This window comes from Panthera tigris, chromosome D1 (assembly GCF_018350195.1).
Source record: "Panthera tigris isolate Pti1 chromosome D1, P.tigris_Pti1_mat1.1, whole genome shotgun sequence".
In the NCBI taxonomy this organism is placed as follows: domain Eukaryota; kingdom Metazoa; phylum Chordata; class Mammalia; order Carnivora; family Felidae; genus Panthera; species Panthera tigris.
In genome coordinates, this window is record NC_056669.1 from 96,068,602 (window position 1) to 96,095,363 (window position 26,762).

At 54.3% G+C, this 26,762-nt stretch overlaps 1 protein-coding gene across 3 annotated transcripts in view; it reads left to right on the plus strand.

Moving 5' to 3' along the window:
• The first annotated feature begins 8,602 nt into the window (after positions 1-8,602).
• CD82 (CD82 molecule) overlaps positions 8,603-26,762 on the plus strand; it is a 51,041-nt gene continuing 32,881 nt past the window's right edge. Inside the window, exon 1 of one of the 3 annotated variants that reach the window (XM_007082076.2) lies at positions 8,603-8,742. Coding sequence is in view for 1 of the 3 variants with exons in the window: in XM_042957715.1 (XP_042813649.1) it covers positions 24,155-24,171 (17 nt within the window). In the remaining 2 variants the exon portion in view is untranslated. Of the gene's footprint in view, positions 8,743-24,003; positions 24,172-24,691; positions 24,937-26,762 lie in introns of those variants that run through there. The other 2 variants (XM_042957715.1, XM_042957716.1) reach the window with 2 other exon arrangements.

Genomic DNA, 26,762 nt, shown 5'->3' on the forward strand with positions numbered 1-26,762 from the left:
TCTCACTGGATCCGCCCGCAGTAGAGACGCCCTGATGGCACTTTCCTGCAGACTCCTTAGAGCTGGCTGCTTGCCGGGGTAAACATTTGTTCAAGTAGTGTGTGTGTGTGTGTGTGTGTGTGTGTGTGTGTGTCCCTCCCTCTCTTCAGAAAAAAATCTCATTCTGACATCTACAAAACAGCTGAGAGCCGGGCTGCCAGAGGAAGGGGGTGGTGGGCCCGAAGCCCCTCCCCACTGGACCACCACAGTGGACTCCAGGCACATCCTCAAAGACTACAAGGTGAATGTCACCATAAAGCTTGCTTTGAAAAGCACTGAACCAAATTCTTTCTATATTTCTATCATGGCAGCGGCTGCCAGAAGACCTAGTCATCGGTTCGGGCTCACCTGTAGGAGCTGATGTGGAATTCTGCTGTGTGACTTACTTTAACCAATGGAATTGAGCAGAAGGGATGGATGGGATGTCTGAGCAGGAGTTATGGGAGCCGTCATGGGCTTGGCCACTGCCAAGAGCGTATCCCAGATAGGGGCTGATTTTTCCTCCTGAACCTATGAATGACAAAGACACAAGGAGCAGGGGCCACCTGACCCACAGCAATCTTCAGCCGTCATTAACATACATGAGAAACAAACCTTTGTTGTTATAAGTCAGTGCGGCTTTCAGGGTTCTTCGTTACTGTAGCATAACCTCACAAAAGCTGACTAATACAGGGCGAAGGCGGGGAGGGCCCTGGAGAAGCAGTTCGGTTAAGTTGACCCCTGAAGTCCCTTGCAGGACCTCATTCTAGACGCCCTGGGTCATTCTCGGTACATGGGACATGGGTCCTGAAAAAGAAGGCACTGGAGGGAGGCAATAGAACCCATTTATTAAATTTTGGACTCAGGCGGTCTCTGGCTTGTTCCCAGCGTTGCCATTGACCAGCTGCGAGCTCTTATTCCAATGATTTAAACTCACCGAGCTTTAGCTTCCTTCTCTACAGAATGGAGATGGGGATGTTCCCACCCCAGAGGGGCAGGGTGAAGGTGAGATGAGCTAGTTCCCGGTGCCCGGACCGCAGTCTACCTTCCGTCAGCAAGAGATGTGGTGGACGCCTGTTACTTTCATAGCTGCCCTGTGTCTTTTGAATAGGCTTTCTGTATGTGAAAAAACTCCCCCCTGCCAAGCTCCACCTCCCAAAGTGGGCATCGAACTCTCACCCCCAGCCTCCGTGCGTCCAGAGGCTCCCTTGCAGGGCTGGGCTTCAGAGGGAACAGGCTCTCACGAGGGGCTTCTGCACTTTGCTCTTGTGATGAGGGTAGCGACCTCCCCGGGAGGGGGGGGGGCGCGGTCTCCCAGGAGGGGCCGCGAAGTTGGCTTCCTAGGGCAGGGAGGCATCGGGCAGAACGTGGTGACAGGGCCAGTGGTCTTATTCGGCCAGTTCTGCGGTGGAGTTTGAGCCTGACGCTCCACTCAACAACTTAGGGGGCTTTGCAAGTGCCTTTTACTAAAGTTTTCTACGGAAACAACTAGATTCCTAGCACGTCTTGTGCTTACAGGGCCTGCTGTCGTTAATGGGATTTAGTCACCATTGTTAAATCAGAGTCACCAGGTCCTCGAGGCCTCCAGACACCAGGGGAACTGCAGGCCAGCTGGCATCGGCTCTTAAATCCTACACCCCAAGTTTCCCTTTGTGGGATGGCTGGGGAGTCAGCTGGAGCCTCTAAGAAGATCTAATTTCATGTTTACCCGAGCCTGGCCCTCAGGCCAGGGCCCCACTCTGCTCGGGGGGAACTTGACCTAACAGAGGCCAGGAGCAGGTGGGGAGCCGGTAAGAACCCTTCCCCCGCCCCCTCCCTCCACCTTTTCTCTCCAGGCTTCGCCGGATTGGTTGCACTGAGCAGTGTGGACACCAGAGGGCAATACACGCTCATTTTGGAGGGAAGGGTGTGGCGAGCTTTTGTTTTTTTTTTTTTTTCTCTCTCCATTTCTGTTGGTGACAGCAATGACTTGGAGACCACTAACATGTCCATCTTCCAGCGCTAAGGTAGCAAGTGCTGTGTGTGCACCTTACGGTCCAGGTAACAGACGCAGAGAGGTGAAGAGACGTGCCTCAGGTCGTGAAGTCAGCAGGGCGGGGACAGCAGCCTAGCCCATCTGTCACAGGGGCCTGTGCTAACCCTGCAGCTTTCATGGGGAGGGTGGTGGAGAGAAGGAGGAAAAAAGAATGTGGGGTTCTGGTCTTCCTCAAAGGTCTGCGTGGTGACGCTGCCCCTCAGAAAGCTCTCAGTATGAACACCAGTTCAACCAGTATCTGTCGGACCCGGGATTGCAAGCCCAGCTCGTCTTCAGGGGGCGAGCGGGCACAGCTCACAGAAATAAGGGAAACAGGCTGGGTGGACAACAGGGAGTGGTGGGGACTGCGGTCAGCTCGAGGGCGTGTATTATAACCGAAGGGGGCAGCCACGCTGGGGCCCCTCCAGTTGTTGCCCTGTGGGAAGGCGTTCTCAGGGGGTTTGGATGTTCCTTTCAACAGAAGCCAGGCATCTAGATGTTACATGAAATTTCCCAACTTGGAAATGCTGGTGACAAACTCGAAGCCTTTTCAACTCATCCCTCTTAACCTCTTCTACCTCAGCCTGATCCAGAGAAGGATCTGGCACTGATTTTGTGCAGCTCTACCCATCGGCGGGTGTAACATGGCAGGTCCCCGGGGAACCTGGGTGGCTCAGTCCGTTGAGCATCCAGCAGATTTCGGCTCAGGTCATGATCTCAGGGTTCGCGGGTTCGAGCCCTACACTGGGTTCCACGCTCACAGTAGAGCCTGCTTAGGATTCTCTCTCTCGTCCCCTCCCCTGCACTCTCTCTCTCTCTCTCTCTCAAAATAAATAAATAAGCTTTAAAAAACTAAAAAAAGAAACAGCTCCCCTTCCTGTTCCCCTTTCTGCAGCACCGCCCTGTTCACCTTAGAGACTTTTAAGTATCTGCAGATACTGACAAAGGGTTGCCCAGAGGACTTGTCTCGTTGGTTTGCTCCCACAACTCCTACGTGTTAGCATGGAGGCCGTGGTAGATGGACTCCAATGTGATCTACGGGCATTCAAGGAAACAATAACAGGACTGCTTTATAATTATTTTCATTTTTGCATACCTTGAAACTTTTACACAATTTTTGCCTCCTATTTTTAAATTTTGTTTTTGTGCCTCGTTCAAACGATGCAGCTTGGCTAGCAAAATAGTGCGTATGTCTCAATGATAAATAAATAGACTAACATATGTTGGGGTGTGGACCCAAGACTGTTTGGGGTGTCCGGCCCCTGCCACAGGGTTGAGCTGCTGCCTGAAAGGGGGAAAGAAACAGGTGTCCAGGGAACTGTGGATGGGGAGCTGTCACTGAATCATTTCAAACAAACAAACAAACAAACAAAGAAGCTCTATAATATGCAAAGTGCTTCGCAAATGCTAGTCATCAAGTTAGTTAAACATATTCAAGGTCTTTCTTTAAATGTCTGGCCCAGGGGCGCCTGGGTGGCTCAGTCGGTTGAGCGCCCGACTTCGGCTCAGGTCATGATCTCGCGGTTCGGGAGTTCGAGCCCCGTGTTGGGCTCTGTGCTGACAGCTCAGAGCCTGGAGCCTGTTTCAGATTCTGTGTCTCCCTCTCTCTCTGACCCTCCCCCGTTCATGCTCTGTCTCTCTCTGTCTCAAAAATAAATAAACATTAAAAAAAAACAATAAAAAAAAAATAAATACACACATACATACATGTCTGGCCCATGGTAATAGCTTACTTTTAAAGTGAAGGCTGTTGGGGCGCCTGGGTGGCTTGGCCGGTTAAGCGTCCGACTTCGGCTCAGGTCATGATCTCACGGTCCGTGAGTTCGAGCCCCGCGTCGGGCTCTGTGCTGACAGCACAGAGCCTGGAGCCTGTTTCGGATTCTGTGTCTCCCTCTCTCTCTGCCCCTCCCCTGTTCATGCTCTGTCTCTCTCTGTCTCAAAAATAAATAAACGTTAAAAAAAAAAAATTTTAAAGTGAAGGCTGTTAAAAAATAAATGAAGGTTGCTATTAATGCTGTCCCCTTGCTATCGGTGTTGTGACACTACCACGCATCACCCCACTGGTTTCTCTGCCAGCTTCCCCTGGGCCAAAAGTCATCAGGGCTGGGTGGCATTAACCCTCACACCCTGAGGTGTAGTAGGGGTCTAAAGGATTTTGGTCAAATGACAGACAGGAAGGAATCCATGGGTCAGTTTCTCAGGCAGGAAGCAGGGCCCCTGCAAGGCCCTGGGGCGTGGGATGTGGGGGGTGGTGATGCTTGTTAACCCACTGCGGGCTTTTAGGGATAAGACTGAGTGGCTCAGTGTTGGGTGCTCAGAATCTGGATTCCCTGGGCCTCCCGTTTCTGCAACAGAAAACTGGGTTGGCTGCAAACTGGTATTTCTCTTTCTTCCATCACTGACTAGTTGTATGAGCTTGGGAAAATTACTTACCTTCTCAGGGCCTCCATTTGCACATCTTGGAAATGGGCATCACAATAGATAGTATGTAGCTCATAGAGGTCATTATTAAGAGGATCAAATGAGTAGTATTTAAATGTACAGCTTCAAAGAAACAGTATAGGTGGTGAGGAGAGAGGTCTTTATTCTGAGGACTCTCTGAAGAAGGAAAATCCTAAATAACCCAAGGGCACCAGACTCATTGTCCACCGGACTTCCTATTCGTATTCTTGTGCACAGATTGCACGGAGGGCTGTGCAAGGAACATCATATACCTTTTCCTTCTAAATCGGCTAAGTCAGACACTCAGTTCCCACCAGAGGAAATTTTTCTCCACTTATTCTGAGGACCCACTTGGTGCAGATTGTATTTTCCAGAGATGGCTGCGATGGTATCTTCCGTTCTGCAATCTCTTCTAGAACTTTGCCACCCCCTCAACGACAGAGGGAGGCTATGTCTCTCATTCCCTTGAACCATGGTGTCTTTGTGCACTGATCGAATACAAAGGAAGTGATGCTACATGACTTCCGAGGCTAGGTCATAAACTGCCACGTGCTTCTACCTTGTTCTCTGTTTGCTCTTGAAACCCAGCTGTCTTGCAGTGAGGAAGCCCCAGCAGCCTGCAGAGGGGCCTCATGCAGAGGAACTGAGGCCTTGGTCCACACAGCACCAACTGGCTAGCCATGTGAGTGCGCCATCTTGTTAAGGGTCCTCCGCTTCCAACTGAACCAGCTGATAGTGCACAGAACAGAGACAAGCCTTCCCCCCAGTGAACCCGCCCCGAATTGCAGATTTGGGGGCTAAATAAATGACCACGAGGACCTTCAGGCCTCCTCCTCTGAAGCTCCTGTGCCAACTCTGGGGTGGGGGAATCTTCTGAGAGGCTGGGAACCCCATAGATATACCCTTTGAAGGTCTTGCCAAGCCACCATCTCCCCTACCTCCACGTTGGCCATTTGATACCTCCTCTTGTCTTTCTAGAGTAGTTCTTCCTGCCCCTGTTCCCACCTCCCAAACTCCTGGCTTCACCTCTGGAATGGACCGAAGAATTTCACAAAAGAAGGAAGTCGTCTCTCCCTAGAGGCTGCCTTTGCAAGATGCCCAGGGTAAATCATGACAAAGTCTGACTCCTGCCAGAAGAGAGGAAACAGGGGAAGAACCAAGCCAATTTGATATTTTAGTAAATAATTCAGATACAGCTCTCCTTAATGACTATTCCTTACGCTCCTAATATGTACCAGGCAGCGTGCTAAGTGCTACGGAGGCAAGGACAAACAGCAGGGCCACTCACAGACCCAGGCAACAGGGCCACCCGTGTCTACTCAAAACTTATACCCCGCAGCCTTTCAAAATCATGCTTCAGGTATCTAAAAACCCTAGAAATCTCTGCCTAAATGGTCCAACACTTCCCAAGGCCCATCCTTCTGAGGGTACAACTTGCTCCCATGTGCACTCCTGGAGGGGTGACTAAGTGGTGGCTGTAGGCAAGAAGTGTGGGCAGAATTTGGGCATGTGGGCTGAGGTGTTTACATCCCTGGGTCCTAGGCTACTTGTATGCACAGGACAGACATGGGGCCGGGAAGAGAATCCGAGTGGATGGGCTGAGGGTTGAGGGGTCAGGACCAAACCCACCCCACACTGCCATGTTCCTGCAGAGAATTCTAAGGAGTCCAAGAATTCTAAACTTGAACGTGGCCTTCTTGGTCAGTATGAAGAATAGTTCTCAAGGTAGGAGAATAAACATATTTTATTTTATAGTCTTTTACATGTTTAGATGTAAGATAGGTGGGTCTCGATTTTTAGCATTAACATGTTGATATTTTTAGCATTTAACAAAACATTTACTTTAGCATTTAATTCAAGCATTTTTTTTAGCATTTAGGGTACTTAATAGGACAAATAGGCTCTGAGCTCCTATAGGAAGGCCCTCATCCATGGGGCTGCAGAGGGGGGTAGGGGGTATGGCAGAGATTCGAAAATCTGCCTGCCTCCATGTTGCCACAGCTGCCCCCGTCTCTAATCTGGAGTGACAGACCCAAAGGGGTAGCAGATGGGCCTCCTGTGATTGAACGTCTGTCTGGAGGCGAGGGAGGGGCTGACGTGATCCAGCTGTTTTGCCAACTGCCAATCACCATCACAAACACCCCCAGCTTGAGGGGAGGGGACGGGGAACAGGGTGGAAGAGGAGGGTGTTTTATGCCCATTTTCAAGGGTTGGCCAGGAGCCCAGTCCAAGACAGAAAAGCACAGTGGTTCTGAAGATGTGAGCCCTGGACCAGCTGTGTCGACATCATCTGGGAACCTGTTAAGCTGTTGGCCCCTCGCAGGAATGATGGTGTCCCTTTGTGGGAAAGACAACAAAGTGGGACCCTGTTGGCCTTAAAGATTCTTTCGCCCCAATCCCTTGACTTGGTGTGGAGATTCTATAAAGGAGACTTTTTACTGGAAAGAGAACATTTACTGAGCATGCACGGTGTCCAAGAGTGGGCAAACATTTCGCGAACGCAGCACGTCTAATCCCCAGCGGCCACCCTCAAGGCTGGTATTATTATCGTTATTCCCCTTGTACACGTTTCTCCCAGAGTTCAGGACCTTACCTTGCCTTGGGTCGCAAGGCTCCCAGGATGCTACCAGGCCTTTGTGACTCTCAGAGCACCCTAATTTCTTCACCAGTGTGCTCAATGGTGATTCCCCAACTTGCTTGTGATTCAAAATCACCTGGAGGCCTTGTTAAAACAAACTGCTAGGCTCCTCTCCCAGAGTTTCTCATTCAGTAGGCCTGGGATGGGGCTCCCAAACACGCAAGGCTAACAAATTCCCAGACACCAATGCTGTTGCTGGAGGTCTAAGGACCATGCTTTGGGAACCACCGTGCTGGGCTGGGATCCAGCTCCCCACCCTAACTCCACCCACGCAAAACCGGCATAATCATACCTTCCCCATAATGGCGTCCTTGTGAGATGCCAATGAGATAATGGGAGTTAAAGAGCTTTGTCAGCTGCAAGGTGAATGGTCCCCGTCATAAGTAGGAAACCTGCCTGAGGCTGGCCCCTGGGGTCTGGGAGTGCAGAGGGCTGGGATGCAGGTCTGGGCACCACAGCCATCTGGAGATCTTTGCAGCCCTTCTTAATTCTGAGTCACTTCTTAAGGGAGAAAACCAGCTTCTGGGTCTCAGGCCAGCAGCCCCTCCTGCTACCCGCCTCATCAACCCACGCCTCCTCCCTCACCTCAGGCAGCCTGCTGAACACAGCCCCAACAGCTGGCTGGCCAAGGCCACTTCTCCAGGGGCCAGTCCAGGCAAGCTGGGGCAGTATCAGGCTTGTGATTCAGGGCTTGCAGCCGGATCCTGCTCACCTCCAGCGTGAGACTCGGAGGCCACGACTTCCTTTCTCTAAACCTCAGGTCGTCCGTCGGTAAAGTGGGAGCAAGGGCCAGTCCTTTTAACGGGGCTTGGCATAGAGCCCGGCCCCTGGCGAGAGTCCAGTCGGTAGTAGTTGTTAGTATTTTCAAAAAGTGCCCGGGCCCAGGTCGCCTGCTGATAAAGGCTCGGACTTGGAACGCAAACCGCTCCCACGCCGTCCCCGGTCGCACCCGGACGCACCCGCCCTGGAATGCCAGCTTGGGGCCCGAGGCCGGCCCGCCCCAGGTTGAGGTTGGCAGGGCAGAACAGGATTAGGGAGGCGCTGAGGCGGGGAAAGGCGTGCCTGGGGAGGGGGCGCCTCCCCCAAGGGGGCTGGGGTAGGCCGAGAGGAGATCGTGACCCAGGCGGGGTGGCGGTAGGGTCTGGGGGGGGCGGGGACAGCTGAGGAAGGCCGAGGAGGGGCGGGACGGTTAGGCAGCGCTGTGTTGGGGCTTCCCACCAGCCGGGCTCCCGCGCTCGCCTAGCAAGGTAGGGAGGCAGGCCTCCTCCGGGCGCAGAGGACAGGGTCGAGGAGGCGGGCCCGGGGGCGGAGCCACCGGGCTGAATTAGGGAGGCCATAACGGAGAGGGGCGGGGCAAGAGACGGGCCCAACCCCCGCTGGGCGGCTGCACCGGAGGCCTGGTGGGCGGAGCCGGATCTGGCCCGGGGCCGACTACATTCCCGCGGGGCCTGGGAGCAGGGCAGGGGGCGTGCCCGGGGCGTGTCCTCCAGGAGGGCGGGGCCTGGCCCCGCGGCAGCCATCCCCGACGGCCGTCGGGAGGGGGACCGCAGAGAGACTGAGTCCAGGGCTGCGCAGTCGGACGGCGAGGGGCTTGCGGCTTGCAGCGCCGAGCAGAAAGCAAAGCCAGCCGGTGAGAAGGGGCAGGGGGGAGGCCGGCCGGACAAACAATAGCAAAGTTAGTTTTCGTTCCCACTTCCAGAGCCCGCTCGGGCAGCTTTCTCGGAACAAGTGACAGATAGGGCTACGGAGGCAGCTGGTGGGTGAAAGGGAGCATAAAGTCTCCGAGTCCTGACCCCCCAGTACTCCAGCTCCGCCACGTACCCGCAGTGTGGCCCCGGGCCCGACCCCCCACCCGGGTCGGGACTTAACGGGCTCAGTAAACCGAGGAGGTTGAACCAGGTGCTCCTTGTTGCCCTTTCTCACAAAAACCCTGGAAGGTGCGGGCTGGCAGATGAGAGCAGCCTGCAGTTCGGCGAAGGGTGTTCACAACGCTGCCCAACTGCGGTTTCTCTCCCTGCCGAGCAGCACGGAGCCAGGTGAACTCTCCTGGAGCGTTAAGCGAATTACTTTAGAGATCACACGAGTTCTTCGCATGGCCCTTGAGCCCACAAGCCCTGGGAAGCAGCCTAAATCAGGGAAATTTCAGTCTCCCCTTCCCCCAGCGCTGAGATCCCAGTAAGCTTCAGACCAGAACCTCGGTGGGGCTTTTGTCACCCTCCTGGGGCATTTCCAGGTGAGCTGGCCTGGGAGGCCCTGGTTGGAAACCAGGGGACAAGTTCTTACCAGGGTGAGTGGGGAAAAGAAGGGAAAGCCCCACCAAACTGTGGGCCCAGAGTCAAGCCCCCGGCCCAGGGCTCTTGCTGCTTCATGCTCAAGGTTAGCTCTTGGATTTCTGTTCCTGGCGGTAGTAGATCAGTGCCATGGCTGTGGTAGCTGGGCAGTCTAGTTCAGTGGTCAAGATCTTAGGCCCTGGGACCAAACTGGCTAGGATTCCATTCTCCTCCAAGCTTCAGTTTCCTCATCTGTAAAATGTGAGTAACGACAGTACCCAACGGCAGCAGCAAAGACTAAATAGAATAATGTATACACAGTGTTTAGCAAGGCACCAGGCACCCAGCGAGGCCTCACTATATGACAGCTGCCCTGATGCAGATGGGCAGGTGATGATGGGCTGGCTTCCTGCCTAGGAACGAGCCTGGTTTTGGAGGGCCGGATCCTGGCTGCAGCCCCTCCTGACCTTGTGAGAGCCAGAAATTGCCACCCTTTCATGCGGATGAAAGGGTCCGCATCACTTTGTCCATTTCAGGTTTGGGGAGTGTGTCATCTGGACCAAAGAGTGGCTGAGTTTTCTGCAATAGTGCTTGAGGTTGGTGGTTGTCCAATTCAATAAACCCCAAAGTGTTTACTGAGCACCTACTATATATTAGATGGAGCTAGGAGATACAGAGGTGACCTAGCCAGACCTGGGCTCTGCCCTCATTTTGAGTTGCTGACAATGAGGGCTTCCCCACCCCCACCATGCTCCTGCTGGGGAAGATAACTCACATCCAGGGCTTGGTGCCAGATGAGATTTCATGAGTCTGTTGCTCTAGTGTTTGGAATCCAGCTGTTCCATTGCATACTTGGCTTGGGGTGAGAGTGAGGGTTAGTGTGTTACCTGTTGCTTTTTTTTTTTTTTTAAGATTTTTTTGAAGTTTATTTTATTCATTTTGAGAGAGAGCAGGGGAGGGACAGAGAGGGAGAATCCCAAGCAGGCTCCGCGCTGTTAGGCAGAGCCCAAAGCGGGGCTCCAACTCACAAACCTCGAGATCATGACCTGAGCTGAAATCAAAGAGTCAGATGCTTAACCCACTGAGCCACCCGGGCGTCCCATAAACTGTTTGATCAAGGCTGGGCAGCGAAGGAGACTGGGGGTGCTGCATGTCGACTCCCTGAATGTCCTGGGGAGATGAGCCCTACACTTTGGAACCAGCTAGAAAGTAGTATGGGACGGAGGCTGATTGAAGGCTGCACTGCATGGAGGAGACTGTGTCTATGGGAGGGGAGGGTGCTTAGAAGCAGCGAGACAATGAAGAAACCAGAGCAGAGGGAGAGGGGCTTCCTGGAGTTGCTGACACTTGAGCAACATTTTTCTGCCTGGGCTCCCAAGTCCTGGGTTGGATCGACTTGGGGCCACAGACTCCCCTGTCCAAGCATGTGAATGGCATAAGATTAGAGTGTGGTGTGGTGGGAGGAAGAGGGTCAGTAGGTGGAGCCCATGCGGGAGGAGAAGACGTTCGTCTCAAACAGAACTTAGTAAGCAAATACTGGAAAGCCTTCCCCACTACCCCACCAACTCACATGACGAATGATGAAGGATGACACATTGCCCCCATCCTTAGTTGTTTACGGTCTGGGAAGGGACACCAGTGACTCTGATAAGAGATAAATGAAGAAAGTATTACTGGGAACTTTCATGGAGGAGGTGGAGTTTTGGGTGGGTCTTCAGGATTGGGAAGGTTTCAGCAGCGCCAGTGAAAGTTTTGGGCAGAGGAAAATACCTTGGCAAAGTCCAGGAGGTCAGTGGGTTGAGGGAATTTTTAAGAAATCGCTGCGTTGATCAGTCTGGCTGAAGAATTGGAATCGTGCGGGGATGTGAAGGGGGGGGTGGTAGGTTGGGTCAACTCACGGAAGGCCTTCAATGCCAAGGTGAAATGTTTAGATCTGATTTGTAGAAGGTGAGAGCCACTGAAGGTTTTTGAGCCAGGGAGTGACATAATCAGAGGGGCTTTTCAGGAAAGGCAGCCTTGCTTGATGTGCTGGGGTGAGGGACCCCAGGAGTCAAGGGAGAATGATCTGATGGCTGTGGTGATGGGGAAGGAGCCGGGCGTGAAAGAAGGGGCACCGTCAAAGGGGTGGGAGGGGAGCCAGGGTCACGTGGGAAGAGGAGAAAGGGTCCCTATGGATGCCCTGTTTTGCTTGGTTTCCCCGTCCAGCCTAGACCCTGGTGCACAGCAGGGGCTCAGAGGTGCTGGGGAGGGTGATAACATGCTACAGAGTGATAGGGAGGGAGCCGCCCAGGGAGGCCCTGTGCTTGCCAGGGAGGCATTTGGGCCAAGTGGTAGGAGCTTGCACCCATCAGCGGTGGGTGTGAGAGCAAGGTCGATGGGAAGAAGTGCCCGTGGCTCTCCCCCTCCTAGCTGCAGTCCAGGAGGGCTGGGGTGAGAGGTTAGCCAGTGGGGACACATTTCCCGCGTGTGTGTGTGGGGGGGCGCTGAATTTTGGTTGGCTCTTGTGAAGTTTCTGCAATATGAGGCAGTCCCCTCTCTCGAAGTTTCAGACAGACGTGTGAGCCACCTCCTGGAAGCTCCCCCACCTCCTCCTCACTCTTCCCTACCCTGGGGACCCAACCCCAGTCCACCTGAAGACTGGAGCCAAGCCCTGAGCATTCTTTTGGATTTGGAGCATCTGGGCCCAGCTGGCACCCCCGGGTTTTGGCTTGGCCTTGACCCCTGGCTCCAAACCGTTATACCCACTTCCTCCACCGCATGAGAAGCTCCGAGGGGGCGGTTATGACTTAATCAAGAGCATCAAACAGTCAGGAGTTGGCTCCGTGAAAGGTGGGAGGGAGGGAAGAGCCTGGGCCCCTCCGTGGGACAGGATGGGGCCAGGGCTGGGGCTGGGGGGGGGGGGGTTCTGTTTAATCTCAGCAGGAACTGCCCTGCCCACCAGCTTCCCCTCCTCTAAGCCTGGATGTGAGGAGCCAGGAGGGAAGCCCAGAGGTAAACACGGCCTGCAGTGTGGCGTGCGTTGCTTTCCTCCCGCCCTCTTCCCCCGATGCTGCCTGCGAGGTGGCCAACCACAGGCTCAGGGCCTATGTCACAGGCCCAGTTGCCGTCTGGGGGCTGGCGGGTTCCTGACTCACACCTGGGGTTCCCCCTACACTATGGTTTTCCTGTCAGTGCTGATTCACTCTGTGCTGACTTGGAGACACAGCTGAGGAGAGGGAAGAGGCCCGTATTCTGGTTCTTAGATTTTGTGCCAGCTCCTTTGGTTACCGGCTGCGTGACCTCTGATAAGTTCTTTCTCTCTCTGGGCTTCCTTCCCTTCTGTGCTGGTGACCCATCCTTTACTTGGCTTTTAGGAAGTTCTGTAGCCTGGGATCTGTGTTTGTAAAGTAGGGCACATGTGAGCACATGCACACACGCACCCCCCCCCCCCCCCCACCGCCCCTGTCTCCATATAGCGTGGAACTGGGAGACGGCTCTCACACATGCAAGAGTTGGGCCCACCTCTCTCCCTTGCTTCCCCCACCGGAAGCAACTTTCCTACCTTCTGTCTGTCTGCAGATTAGGGAGATAGTAGAACAGGGTGGCCAAAAGCTGGACTTTGGAGCTAGAGTCTTGGCTCTGCCCCTTGCTGGCTTTGTGACCCTTTCTGAGTCTCAGTTTCTGAATCTGCGAATTGGGTAATGGTAATGACCTCATAGCATGAAATGAGGCCAAAAGCATGCGCCTCCCCAGTGGCACTCTAAGCTTTCTGAGGGTAAACAGGTCCGAAGATGGGGGGCAGATTTTCTCCAAGCCCTTCCTTTCCCTACACCCCCCGCCCCCCACCACCCCGTGCTTGTCTACACTGAGTACTTTCCTCTTCATGTTATTTTGTGGTATCTGGAGTGTCTCTGTGAACCCTCCCGGGAAGGGACCGCCCTGTCCATCTCTGTATCCTTGACTCCTGGCACAAGGCCTGGCACACAGCAGGCTGTCAGGAAGTGATGGTTGAATGAATAAGTAAGTGATTCTCCTTGGGGTGGCCCAGCAGGACCCAGCTCGGTGCCAGATCCTTGGTGGCTGCCTGGCAAAGGTGGAGCCGGGAAGCAGGGTTTGGATGCCTGCGCAGCCACCCCCCTGCCCCCGCCCCTCTCGATCCTGGAGCCCGGGTCCAGGGAGGCGAGATCGGCTTGGCTGGCATGGGATGGCTTCAGTCAGGGCTTCAGCTTCCCTTGTGAGGCCTGGCCTTTCCCCTCCTGAGAGGGGAACAGCCCGACTTCCTCCAGCTCCAGTAGTGAAGGGGCCACTTTGGCCCTTAGTGAACCCTGACTCAGCCAGAAAAGGTGCCTTCAAGTCAGCAGTTATTGGGGTAAAATGCTGTTCCCCTGTGAGGGCACGGACTCGGGGCTGGGGGAGGAGAGGGGCCCTCTGGGAGGCCATCCGTGACAGCATCTTTGCAGGCCATGAGCTGTGCAACTCTGGGAGGCACCTCACTCTGGCTTCTTTCCCCACAGGGGGGCTTCTGGCTCTTCTTTGGGTCCTGTGCCTGACTTTCCTTGCTGGGTTGAGGGGTGATCTGTTTCTGGACCTAGGCTTATAGAGCCAATGCAGGAACGTGGACAAAGCGTCAGAGTCTGGGTGTTAGGGAGTCTGGGCTCAGATCCTGGCTTCTCTGTGGAGTTGCAGAACGACTTTGTCCAGGGAGGTGAACTTCCGGGTAGGTTTCCTAATTCTTCAGGCAGTAAGTGCTCCAGAAGCCTGCCTGGGGTAGAGCTGGGCTTGGCGCAAGTTGGGAAGGAACCATAAGAAATGTTACAAACCAAAGTGCCTGAGGATGATTCCTGGCCCTGCCGCTTACCTGCTGGCCATGACCTTGGGCAAGTGTTTAGCCCCTCTGTGCATCGGTTTAAGCATCTACAGTGGGGATCATGATAGTACTCACTTCATAGGGTTGTTGAGAATGATCTGAATTAATGTATGTGAAGCGCTTATGATGTGTGCCCGGCACATAGTAGGTGCTGTATATATATCAGCTCGTTTTGGTAGTGGTGCTATTATCAATAGGAAGCAGAATTTCAGTCTTGGGGCGGGGGCAGGAAAGCTTGGCGAATAGCCTGAGTCTGGGGATCAGGAGACCCGGGTTCTGATCCCAGCCCGTCCTCTACCTGCCACGTGACCCTGGGCGAGTTACAGCCCGTCATGGGGTTAACTGTTAACTATTACCCTGCATTTGGCTTTCGCGAATGAGGCACATGCAGAGTCACGGTGGGCGCTTGTAGGGTTTTATTCAGAAAGAGGACTCTGGGTGCCCAGCCCATTCTCCTGCACCGGGACAGCCACTGTGGGTGGGTGAGTCCCGGATGCCATCAAGGAGGCACTGCAGACACACAATGCTAGGGCTACACCCCCCCCCCCCCCCCCCCCCCCCCGTCTCCCACCCCCCGCCCCATCTCATGACTGTACTCAAGGCTGAAAAGTGGATGGAAAAGTACGTTTGAATACTCACATAACAATGGGATTATACAGATCAGGTTACAGACCTTTATTTTTTTTTACTTTTCCCCATTTTCTGAATCGTCTGCAACGACTTCCATGTTTTTATGCTCCGGAAAGAAGGAACACTCTTATACAATACAGCTATCAAAGAACTTGCTATACACAGTTAAACAAAAATGTATCCGTGAACTTGGGGTCCAATTCAGGTCTTTGTTGTTAATAAATTATATATGTCATTTTTTTCCCCCCAAAGGGGGTGGGTTTTGTCTGAAGTTGAGTATCAATTTGTCAGGCCTCAGAAGACAGATGGAGTGTTTTTGGAGGGCCCCAGAGCCTGGGAGAGAAGAGTCTGCTCTGCATGGGCGTGTCCTCCGACTTCCATCGTGGGCGATACGCTCTGAGTGATGCTTGTTTAGAAAACTTTTCAACAGCCGACACCAGAGGGCTTAATTTCCTCATGTGTAAACTAGGGATGAGAGTAGTAATAGCTAATCAGGGCAGGAGCTTAACACATGTTGAGGTTTTAGAGCGAACCCCGCTTCTCCTGAATTTGGAACCAAATGAAAACAGATGGCAAAGATGGGAGCTCCACACGGAAGTGTCATTACTGAGAAGGCTGGCTGGAAAACGTGGCTTTCGATCTGGGGCCCAGAGGGCCTGCTAACCGTCTGCCCTCGAGCTGGCACAGTTACCTGTCCGGTCACAGGCAACGCTGGACAGGGGCCAACCTCCCTGCAAGGAGCAGGTGGTAGTACAGAGAGCAACCCAGATGGAAGGCTTCATGCAGGCAGCCTGGCTCTGGGGGAGGCGGGACCCCACAGAGAGCACGCCCAGCGCGTCTCCTAGATGAGCCAATCACATAAGCCACTGTTGGGGTCCGGAAGTAAAGGAGGGGGCAGAGCCGGACCAGAGGTGTTCTCCCGGTAGAGGTCCCTCCACGGAGAAACAAGTGGGGAGGGGAATGTTCGTTCCCCTGATAAGCATAAGGCTCTTTGAATGACGCTGGGTATTCAGTAAGCGCTCACGAAGTGTTCATTTGTCGTTGCTTATGATAATGGTAACAATGAATAATTCTGCTACAGTTGGAAAATCATTTTCCCGCTGTTTTAGGAGAGACGGTTTATCAGAATGTTTTTGCGGTGGGACCTGATGAGATGTCCTGGTGTATAGAGAAAATAGAAACTCCGTGGGGGTCGGGGGGGATTGATTTGTCTGAGGTCCTTGCAGACGTGAGTGGGTGGCTAGTCCTTGGGTCCCTGTGGTTTTGCATAGACAACTCACCTCCCCGACCTCTCTTGAACACATAACGGAGGAGCAGCTGGGGCAGGGAGGGTGTGTCGTCTACTCACGCTGGGCATTTAGAGGCTCTCGGAAAGATCCTCTGATCTCCTTTGTCTCTGCCTCACACGCGCTCCTGGCACGGTTGAGCAGCAGGCTCCTCGTTTGCCGGGAGACTGTGTAGCTGGTTTTGCAAACCTTGCATCAAATCCCTTGGGGACGAGCTGCAAGCAGGGGGCTTAGGTACGGGGCCAGCTCTTCTTCCCACCATCTGCTCACCTTTGGGCAAGTGTCTCAACCGCTCAGAACCGTGGTTTCCTTATCTGTGAGCTGGGTAGCGATAGTGGTGCGTCTACCACGGCTTGCCCTTGGGAGGATTAAATGAGGTAATGGATATGGGTGAAATGCTTAGCGGTGGGCCCAGTGCAGAATGCACCCTCAGTAAAAGCCAGAGACTGATGAGGGTGGTTATGAATGAAGGCTGCTCCTGCCACTCCTATTGAGAAATGACAGAGTCCTCCTCCCCGGAGACTGAGATCTCCGATCTGACGTAAAGGAGCTTTCCAGGACTCTTTGGAGCTCTGAGGGCCAAGAGGGCCTCCGGCTTCCATGTGCTTAGTCCTCGATCGGACTGTCTGAGCCCAGCTTTGGCTTGAGGGTTCCTGGCTTAGAGTGGAGCGCACAGTTAGGGGCTTGTGCCTGCACTAATGGGATTGTGGTCTTGTGGGCATGTCTGTGGTTCATCGAGTCAATCTACCTGCCCAGTCTAGTGGACAGCATCCAGTCTTTGTTTGCATACCTCAAGGCCGGGAGAACCCACTAACTGTCATCTCTGCACAGATGTGACTTTTAAACATATGGTATAGAATTTGAACAAACCCAGCCTCCCTTAGATTCCACTCATGGTCCTGATCATGCTCATTGGGATGATGTCCGCCTGGAATGTGGACACTCCCTAGGGGAGACCAAGTCCCCCTTGCAGCAGAGGTGGCCCCAGGCCAGTGGTTCTGGTGTAGGAAGGAGATATTTCTGTCAACTGTTCAAAAAACATCTGTCTCCATCTGAACCAAATGGGCACACACACACACACACACACACACACACACACACAGGCTTTATAATTATTGAAGACATAATTTTTGTGGAAAAACTTGGAAGTTAGAGAATAGATGCAAAGGAGGCAATAACAACTCGGAAAGCAGCACTGGGGGTAGTTCGGTGTCCACACACACACAATCGGGATTATACCATAGGAACCACGTCCTGTGCCGCCACTTTAGGTTAGCAGAGTAGAGGGAGGATTTTTCCATGTTATTCAATATTCTTCCGCAGCCTGTTTCCCCGCTCCATAGCAACACACCCCGTGGATCTACCACGACCCAGTTGAGCATTCTCCTGCTGTTGCACATTTAGGCCATTTTGAATTTTTCATTAGCTTCCACATTGCTATAGTGGCCACTTTGTCCCTCCGTATATCTTGCGCTCAAATCTAATGCTCTCCGCGGAGTGAATTCCTAGAAGTGGTTTTCGAGTCAGGTGGGTTTTAAACTCATGGTCTGAGGACCATAAGCCCTTTCCCCAATATCCACCAGAATGTAACCCCCCCCCCCAAACACTTAGCTCCAGCACTACCAGAGAGAGAGGGCACTGTGTCTGTGGGTGCTAGGGAGCAAGTGCATGGAAGGAAGGAGGCTGGTTCTGTGTGTGTGTGTGTGTGTGTGTGTGTGTGTGTGTGTGTGTAAGAGACAGAAAGAGAAAGACAGATATGGGGGAGCTTTTCCTCTTCAATCGTAGTCTGACTTTTGACCCTCTTCCTGTCTCCTTTCCAGGAGCCTGTGGTGTCATTAACTAATTATGAGATCTCTTTACTATTTAATGACCTTTCTCCATGGTGACTCGTTCCTTCCCAACAGCCTTCGGGGAGCCAGGGAATGGGAAGAGGAATCTGTGGGAGGATGCTTGTCTGGAGTAGGAGTTGGGTCAGGGAGGGGTCCGTTGGTTCTCAAACTCTGACATGTGGCAGAATCTCCTGGAAGGTTTGTTAAAGCACAGATCATACCCACAAGGTTTTCTGATTCCATTGGTCTGAGTTGCAGCCCGGGAATGTTGCATTGCTAATATGTTGCTAGGAGATACTGGTCTGGGAATTAGAATTTAAGAATCCATGGAGTAGGGGAGGCTGTGTGGTGAGTCCAGCTCCTGGTCCTGCTGACAGTAGGAACCTTGTCCTGTTTAGTAAAGGCTTGTGTGAGGTCTGAACTCACATTCTGCCTGCCGCCACCCCAGTCACCTTTTCCAGCATGTGCTATTTATATATTTATGTGCAGGAGGATAAGATGTTTATCGCCATCCCCGTTTCACAGAAAGGAAAACTGAGGCTCTGACAGGCAACCTAATATGTCCAAGGGTGCCCTGAAAGTCAGCAGGGGCACCAATACAGGAACCCTGTCCTTGTCACCTCTCCCTGCTCCCCTACAACACCCCTCCCCACCCCCTACACTATATCACACACTCTGGGCTTCTCTCCTGCCGATCTGGGGCAGAGCAAGAGGTGCCTTCCCTGAACACTGTGCCTGCCCCAGGGGACCCCAGGTGAGGGGGCTTCGAGGGCAGGTTTCTCCACACTGTCTCTGAGCCAGGGTCTTGCTCTATTTTTTATCCCCCCCCCCCCCCCCCACCGCAAGCCCCTACCCACTAGCCATTCAGTAACATGATCTTCTTCTAAGATCTAGTGTTCTCCAACCAGTTTATATTCCCAGTTATTGTTCTGGACATTTTTCTGGGAAGCCACGGAAACGTGTGCCCGACCATCCCCTGGCAGGCACAGCAGAGGACGAGGAGAGAACCCTCCTCTGTTAAGCATCTAATATGTGCCGGGCCTGCCCTGGACACTGTGTAGCCATGTATCAGTCACCCCCCTGCCAGCCCCCATTGTACAGATGGGGAAATGGAGGGTCGTAGCAACTTGGCCAAAGTCACAGCTGAAAGGCACAGAGTTGGGCTTTCGATCCCGAACTCCAAGGCTGGGCCCCCTCGTCTAGAGTAGTGGTGGGTCCTGGACCAGTACAGCTGGGGGGCAGCCTATGCCCTACCCTCGACTCCTGCAAAGAAGGTCGGCCCAAGGGGCACAGCTGCCCTGGAATTCGGCGTCTCGCCCTGGGAGGGCCCTGGCCTCACCATCGGGAGACCCAGTTCAAATGGCGCTTTGCTACCGTCTGACTGTGTGACCCTGGGGAAGTCACTCCCCTCCTCAGGGGGTTCTCATTTCTGCTAATGATACCTTACGCTTTATAGCTTTTAGCAGTGGACATTTTCTCACGTACTTACTCCTGCAGACCTCGCAACACCCTGTAAAGTGTGCAGGGAGGGTATTATTTCTGAGCCCATTTTATAGATAATGACAGGCTGCAAGTGAGATGCCCGGGGATCCTACAGCGACAGAGCGCTGGGGCCAGGACTTAAAGCTGTGTTGCGTTGCTCCCCATCCTGAGCCTGGTCTGTCACCCTGAGCTGTCCTCCTTAGTAAGGAGAGAGAACTCTGGCCTCCTCTCTATTCTCTGCCTCAGGATTGGGCATCCCAGGACTCTTCCCCGGGCTGGTGGCTCTTGGGTACAAGGGGCTCTAGGAAAGGACTGGACTGGGATCCTCGCTCTGGGCCAGGAGCCTGCGGAGGGAAGATGGAGTGGTTCGGGCTGTCCCTGTTACCGTCTCCTGCCTGGCCATTTGGGGCCCCTGCTGATGGAGGGAGGTGGGGTCCGGCCCGGCTGTCCCTCCTACCTCAGCTCCTGGCTTCCCCTGGGGATTGTGCCTGCCCTCCTGTACTTCTGCACAGTACAGAATTTTCCAGACTCCCAGACAATGGTGTCTGGGCCCTGCAGTTCTGCCCGGATGCCCTCACCTCCTCCCCTGTCCCCCGACTCAAGCCTTCCTCATCCTTCTAGGCCCAGCTCTAGCCACCTACCTCTTGGGGGCCAGCCATGTGCTCTGGCCAAGCCAACTCAGCTGTCTTGGGTTCTGCCCAGCGGGTGAGCTAATTAACCGAGTTAGTTAACTCCTCCCTGAGGCCATGAGACCAGGGGCTGTGGCTGCTGTAGGTCTGAGCCCCTGAAGGGTCCACCAGGCTGGCAGGGCTCAGGGTGCTGGGTCTGGGTGGGCCGGGCATGGCCGACCCCCTCAGGGTCAGCCTCACACTTGTGGCTCTCACACTTGGTGACCTTGAGCAAGTGCCCTATCTTCTCTGACCTCTGGCTCCCTTCTCTTAAAAATGAAGCTACTTTTCTCACTGACATTTGTGAAGCTTGCATGAGATAAAGCGTGCAAAGTACCTACCACCACTGACGTCTGTTGGGGTTGAGGTGCTCAGGAAATGCCTCTGCTTCCCCTCCCCACCCCTCCCCTCCCCTCCCCTGCAGTCAGCTCGGGCTTCATTCTGCCTCCACCCACCTAACACATTTGAGCCCATATCTGGTTGGGCCTTGGTCTAAGGCCTGCGCTGTATCTGCTCTAGCTAGGGGCTGTTCTAGGCTGATAACCGAGGAAGGATTGGGCAGAGGGACAGAATCAGCTGCACACATAAATGTGGGTTTTTTTAAAAAAAGGTGTTTTTTTTTAACGTTTATTTTTGAGAGACAGAGCACGAGCAGGGCAGGGGCAGAGAGAGGGGGACACAGAATCCGAAGCAGGCTCCAGGCCCTGAGCTGTGAGCACAGAGCCTGACGCGGGGCTCGAACTCACCAACTGCGAGTACATGAGCTGAGCCCAAGCTGGATGTTTAACCGACTGAGCCACCCAGGTGCCCCCAAACATAAATATGTTTAATCAGGCTCTGCCGGTTCTAAGTTGTGACTCTGGGCATAATCCCTCCTAGAGCCTGTTTCCTGATCTTCAGAAGGGGGTTACTCCTACCTTCTACATTCTCAGGATCACCCTGGAGCCTTCCCGGTAGGGTAGGGGTGGGAATCCAGGTGACCCGAAGCCCTGAGGGCTGCCTCTCATGAGCCCAGCATCGTTCATTTACCTGTCTGTTTTCCTGGTGCAGCATGAATGGTCCCCTTCCCCTCTGGACACCCGGAGGCTCACCAGGCCGTTGAGTTCTTGGCTCCTGGCCTGGTGTGCTGGGTTGCCTGGGGGCAGTAGCCTGTCTAGGGGAGCGGGCCAGAGGCCCCACCTGACTGTCTGAGACCGAGGTGGTGCCCCCCACCCCCAGCAGGTCCCTATGCTCACAATTCTTGGAATGCCAAGCCTGGCCCTGGGGCCCACTGGGGACACAGATCCCTTTCTACAGTGCTACACACCTTTCCTTTCCATGCCTATCTGTCTGCACATGGGACCTTCTCACAGTGATAGTAATCACACGCTTCCCTTTATTGTGCGAGAGCATTTTTATTCCTCAAACCCCCCACCTCCCTGTAAGGCAGGAATGAACTGTTATTATCCTAGAGAAGGAAGGGGGCTTGCCCAGGCCCGCTGCTGGGACTCATGACCTCTCCACCCAGCCCCGTTCCCCCATCCACGGTGTTTGCAGTCTTGGCTACATTTTGCCTTGCAGAGACATGCCCACCGGGAATGGGGAGCCCGGTTGAGAGGAGGTAGAGGTCTCCAGGGTGAAGGGTCCTAGATTCCTGCCCCAGGAGATCCAGGAGCCGGCATAGGGCCTACTCCACTGCACAGATAGGGAAACTAAAGTTTAGGGAAGAGCTGTGATTAGAAGGTAGAGGGTAGCCCAGGTTGAGCTCTGTTCCTTTCTTCTTCCCCTTCCCCAGGGCCCTGAGGGCTCAAGTTGGGGAACTCCGTGGGGCTGTTTGGGACCTGGGTGCTCATTTTGGCTTAGCCACTGCAGGCTGAGGTCATGTCCTCTGCCTGCTTCAGCAATCTTCGGGGTCTGTGAGTGCCTCTAGTATCCCCTCTGGTGATACAGACCCAGACTTCTCAGAAGGGGAATCTCAGAGGGGGCAGTTTCCGGCCATGGCTCTGCCTGGTGCTCCCAGAATCTGGGGGAGGCCAAGGCTGAGGAGAATGTTCTGGGGAGGGGATGGGCCATTGTTAATGGCCGGTGGGGAAAGGACAGTGCGGGTAAGAACTGGAGGGCACCGGTCTCAGGGAGGCCACAGGGGAGGCGGGCTGTTGGCTAGAGGAGATGGTGGGTAGGGGGAGGCCGAGCTGGGCTGGCTCCTGGGGTGCGATCCTGCTTGGGTAAGCAGGGACTTCATTCCTGGCCGGGTTTTGCCTTAGGCTTCCCTGGGGACTTCCTGTGCAGACCAGAGAGGGCTGGAGTCCTGGATGCACAGAAGGCTCCCTTCACCTAGGATCTGTGTCCCTCCCTCTCTCCCTGTCATTCTCTGTCTCTCTTTCCTTACCTCTCCCCTGTCCCGCCCAGCAACACCCCCTACCAGTCTACCTCTGCCTACCCACCAAGTACCTCTGAAGCCAGAAGGTCTCTGGAGGTACCGAGACCCAAAGCCACCCTGGCTGGCTCTGCCCAGGCCTGGGGCTCTCTGTTCCTGGGAATAGAGCCATAACAGGCTGTGCCCCAGCTGTCGGGTGTCTGGGCTGCCTAAATGGCCATCACCCTGCCCGGGAACCTGGGGCTTGGGTTCTACCCACTACATGGGAGGTACAGCCCTTCATCCCAGGCTCGGAGGTCCCGGATGCCTACAGCTGACTGTGGAAACGGATTTCCCCAGGCCGCTCCTTGCTGGAGCTGGGACCTGCTATGGGGAAGGCTGGCTAGGCTGGAGCCGGGGGCCTGTATGCTGGTGAGGTTGCCCTGGACATTCCGGACTTCAGAGGCTCTAAGGAGGAAGGATGCGCGAGAAGGAGGCTTGAGAGCTGGTCTTGAACACAGGGAGAGACAGGGGCCAGGGCGAAGCTCAGAGGAAGCCACGGGGGGAAATAGGGACAGATACATGGGGGAAGAGGCAGGGGAGGGGAAGGACTGAAGGAAAAAGCAGAGAGCCCCGCTCTTCCCCTCTCTCCTGGCCTGAGCCACTTTAGTTGGGTCCCAGCCAGGAAGACCCCCATGCCCCCAGAGCTCATGGGGTTCGAGACCTGCTCCTGCCCTCCACCCTTGGCCCCATCTTTTCTGTGTCTCCCTCCAAGGACCCATGAGAGAGACAGTCCCCATACCCGTGTGCGCAGCACTTTTCCTGGACTGCGTCTCATTCACCCCGCCCCCGTGTCTGTCCCTGGCTCTTCCCATCAAATATCCCTGGAGCCAGAATGCCTCTCAGGCCTAGAGGCGCTGAGAACTGTAGCCTTGGGAGGTGGGAGGTATTAGTCCATTTTACAGATGAGGGAACTGAGGCTCAGAAAAGTTTAGTGGCAGTTAGGAGTAGACAGAGCTAGGGTTTGACCCCACGGCTGTCTGATGCCCACCCTAACTCCTCATGCCAAGATAATTAGGGCTGCCAGACAGCCCCTGAAAGAGTCTGTGCAGGAGAATGTTCTGGGAAGGCTGCCTAGAGGAGGTAGCATCTCTGCTGCCTTTTTTCTTTCTTCCTGAACCCAGTGCCTAGGGACAGGATGCTGTGACCAAAGAGCTTGCCTGATGCCATGTGGGGTCCCTTCCTTCTCCCTAATTGCCTCCCTAGGGCACACTTAGCACCCAGCCTCAGAGTCTTACGAACCCCAGCCCTGATGCAGAGGTTAACCCTTTGCTAACCACCTGCCTCCAGGCTCTGTGATGGGTGTGCGAGCTGGTCCCTGGCTCTCGAGTGTGGTTCCAGAATGTCTTCAGTTGGTTGGGAGGCCAGACTGTAAAACCCAGTGAACTTGGGTTAGGCCTTGGTGAAACTATTTTAGTTGGCTATCATTTGTAACTTTGTTTCTGCAGACAGTGTAGATGACAGCAAAGGGTCGGACTGGTGGGGTTCAACTCCCAGCTTTACGGTCTGTGTCACCTTGGGCAAGTCCCTTTCCCACCCCGAGCCTCAGTTTCTCCCTCCGTAAAATGGAGATAAAAGCAGAAGCCACCTCGTCGGGTCATCGCAAGGGTGAACTGAGCCGTGTGAAGCGCTTGGCATGATTGCTGGTGACAGGTAACTGCAAAAATGTCAGCTTTGGTTAGTATTGGCTGGGTGCCGCTTTAAGATGATGTTGGTGTGTGATTGCTCCCGTTCACATCCGGGTCCCTCCAAACGGGGCACTCCCTGAGGGCAGGGGGGTCTCCTCCTTCCTCCCCGTGTCCGGCTCAGGGCCTGCCTGGAGTTGGAGATTCAATGGCCATGCAGTGGGCTTGGTGCAGGACGCAAACTCTGAGCGGAGACAGCCACTTGGGAGCCCCCGGGTGGGCCGGGCCGCCCCTCGGGCCACAAAGTAGGCAGGACCCTGGACTCCAGGGTTAGGGGGTCTGGAACGCAAAGCTCATGTGACAAGGGCAAGGGCCACCACCTTCCTGGGCCCCCGCTGATAACCCAGGATGACGAAGCCACGCTTTCCGCCTCACCGAGCGGCATGGGGTTGATTGGCTGAAGTTAGCGAAGCACCGCTGCCTCGGAGATGCTTCCGTAAACGCTCATGCCATCCATCGGTCTTCCCTCTGCCCGATGTCTGTTTCAGGTTTGCAGGGACAGGAACCTTCCTGGGGCAGTTTGCGGGAAGCCGTGTGTGTCCTACGTCTCAAGGGACAGTCTTCGTGCACACCCTCCTCCTGCCGTGTGAGGAGGGGAGTCATTTCGCCTGACTCTTCCCACAGCCCCCCGTCTCTGTGTGCTTGCATCCGAGCGTTTGGCAAGCTGATCCCACCATTTCCCCGGCCAAGGCTTGATAGCCCCATTTTACAGATGAGGACACTGAGGCTCAAGGTGGGTAGGCAACTTGCCAAAAGTCACACAGCTCTGTGAAGTGGGATTGGAATTTAAGTCTCTCTCAATTCAAAGGCCATACTGTGACCTGGTTCATTGTTCTGTCCTCTGCCACGGGGATGGGGAGGGGTCCTCGGAAGGTGGCTAAATTCTGAGGGCCCATCCGGGTCTTCCTGTTAGGGGCCCTCGAATCTGAGGCTCCTGGATAGCCTCTCAGAGAGTTCTAAATATTCCTCCAAGTTAGGGCTTCCCAGCCGATGTGGTGAGTGTCCCCAATGTGTTGAGATGGTTGGTTATCTTCTCAGCCCATGGGGACAGAGCCCTGGGCTGGCCAACTCAGACCAGGAGCATTCCTCTCTATCCACCCCAGGGACCAAACAGATACTTCTCTACATGTATCGTTATGTGAAACAGGTTGGGAAGGAGATGGCTCTAACCAATCCCCTCCCTTCCCCCACCATACATACTGAGCACACACATTCCCCAGAAGGGTGGGGATTCATAGTCCTCTCTGGGCCTCAGTCTCTTCATCTGAGAAATGGGGACAAAGTAGGTGATGTCAAAGGCATCCTTCTGGCACTGTGAGTCAAAATATATAAGCCCTAGGACCAGCATTGGGAGGGGGCAGGGTCTGCATGGGGCCCAAGTAGCCTGCTAAGAAGGCCAAAAACAGTCCAGAAAGGGAGCCATGGAGAGGGAGAGGTCAGAGGCTATGGTTCAGCCTCAGTTTGAGCCTTTGGCTGCATGGTGCCAGGTGGGGAGGCTGGAAGGCTCAAGGTGTCTGCGCTTCTTGGTGTCGTACCGTCTGTAAAGTGGCCTCGTCCTCCTCATGCTAATGGCCTGCCGGTCTCATTGCTTGGGTTTCAGAGCAGAGCCTCGTAGGAAGGGCCACATCTGTCAGCCTCATCAGCCACGCTGAAAGAACACTCTGGCCAGGATTGGTGGGGCTGATCTTTTCCCTCCTGACAGGAAGCCAAGAAGCAGCCTTGGAGCCGTGGCGGGATGAGGGGCAGGCAGGCAGGGGTGCGGAAGGGTGGGCTGAGCTGGCTCCACCATCTACTTCATTCACTTCGGCAGCAGGTGAGGAGGAGGGAGCTTAGCCACTTCCTGTGTGGCCTTGGGCGGGTCACTGAACGCCTGAGACTCAGTTTCCTTATCTATTAAATGGGTATGACAGTATCTCTGTGGGGTTCGTTACAGAGATTAAATAAGAGACAGTGGGAATGGTATGATACAAACTATAAGGTGCTGTTACTCCTGTGCCACAGTCCGGCCAGGCATGGTGGCTGCCTGCGTTCCTGGAGTGCCCCTGGCCTTCTTCCTCCAAATGCCAGGAGTCAGTCCCAGCTCCAGGTGTTAAGGTCCTTAGGAGAGGACCCGTCACCTGGGCTCATGGGATGGTGCGGCAGAAGCGGGTTCCGTATCTGTAAGACAAACAGGGGGGCCTGGGGCTCTAAGATCCTGTGATTCCTGGGAGGGTCTGATCTGAGTGTCTTCTGACCCGGGATGGCGGAGGTGGTGGCATTCGTACCCCCGTGTGAGAGATGAGATGGGAAGGCTCGGAGAGGTTCTGTGATCCCCTTGCTCAAGGTCACACAGCTAGTTGGAAGCAGAGCTGGGATTCAGACTCAGGTCTTAAAGGAAACATGAGCCTAATCACGTTCTATGGCCTTGTGATTTTCCTGTTGCCCAGAGAAACGGCCTATTATACTTTTTCTTTTCTCTTTTAACAACAACAACAACAAAAGGGAAGATTGGGGAATGAAAAATAAGATCATGCAGAGGTCAAAAAGCCAGCCCCCGGAGCCAGCCGAGGTTTCAGGAAA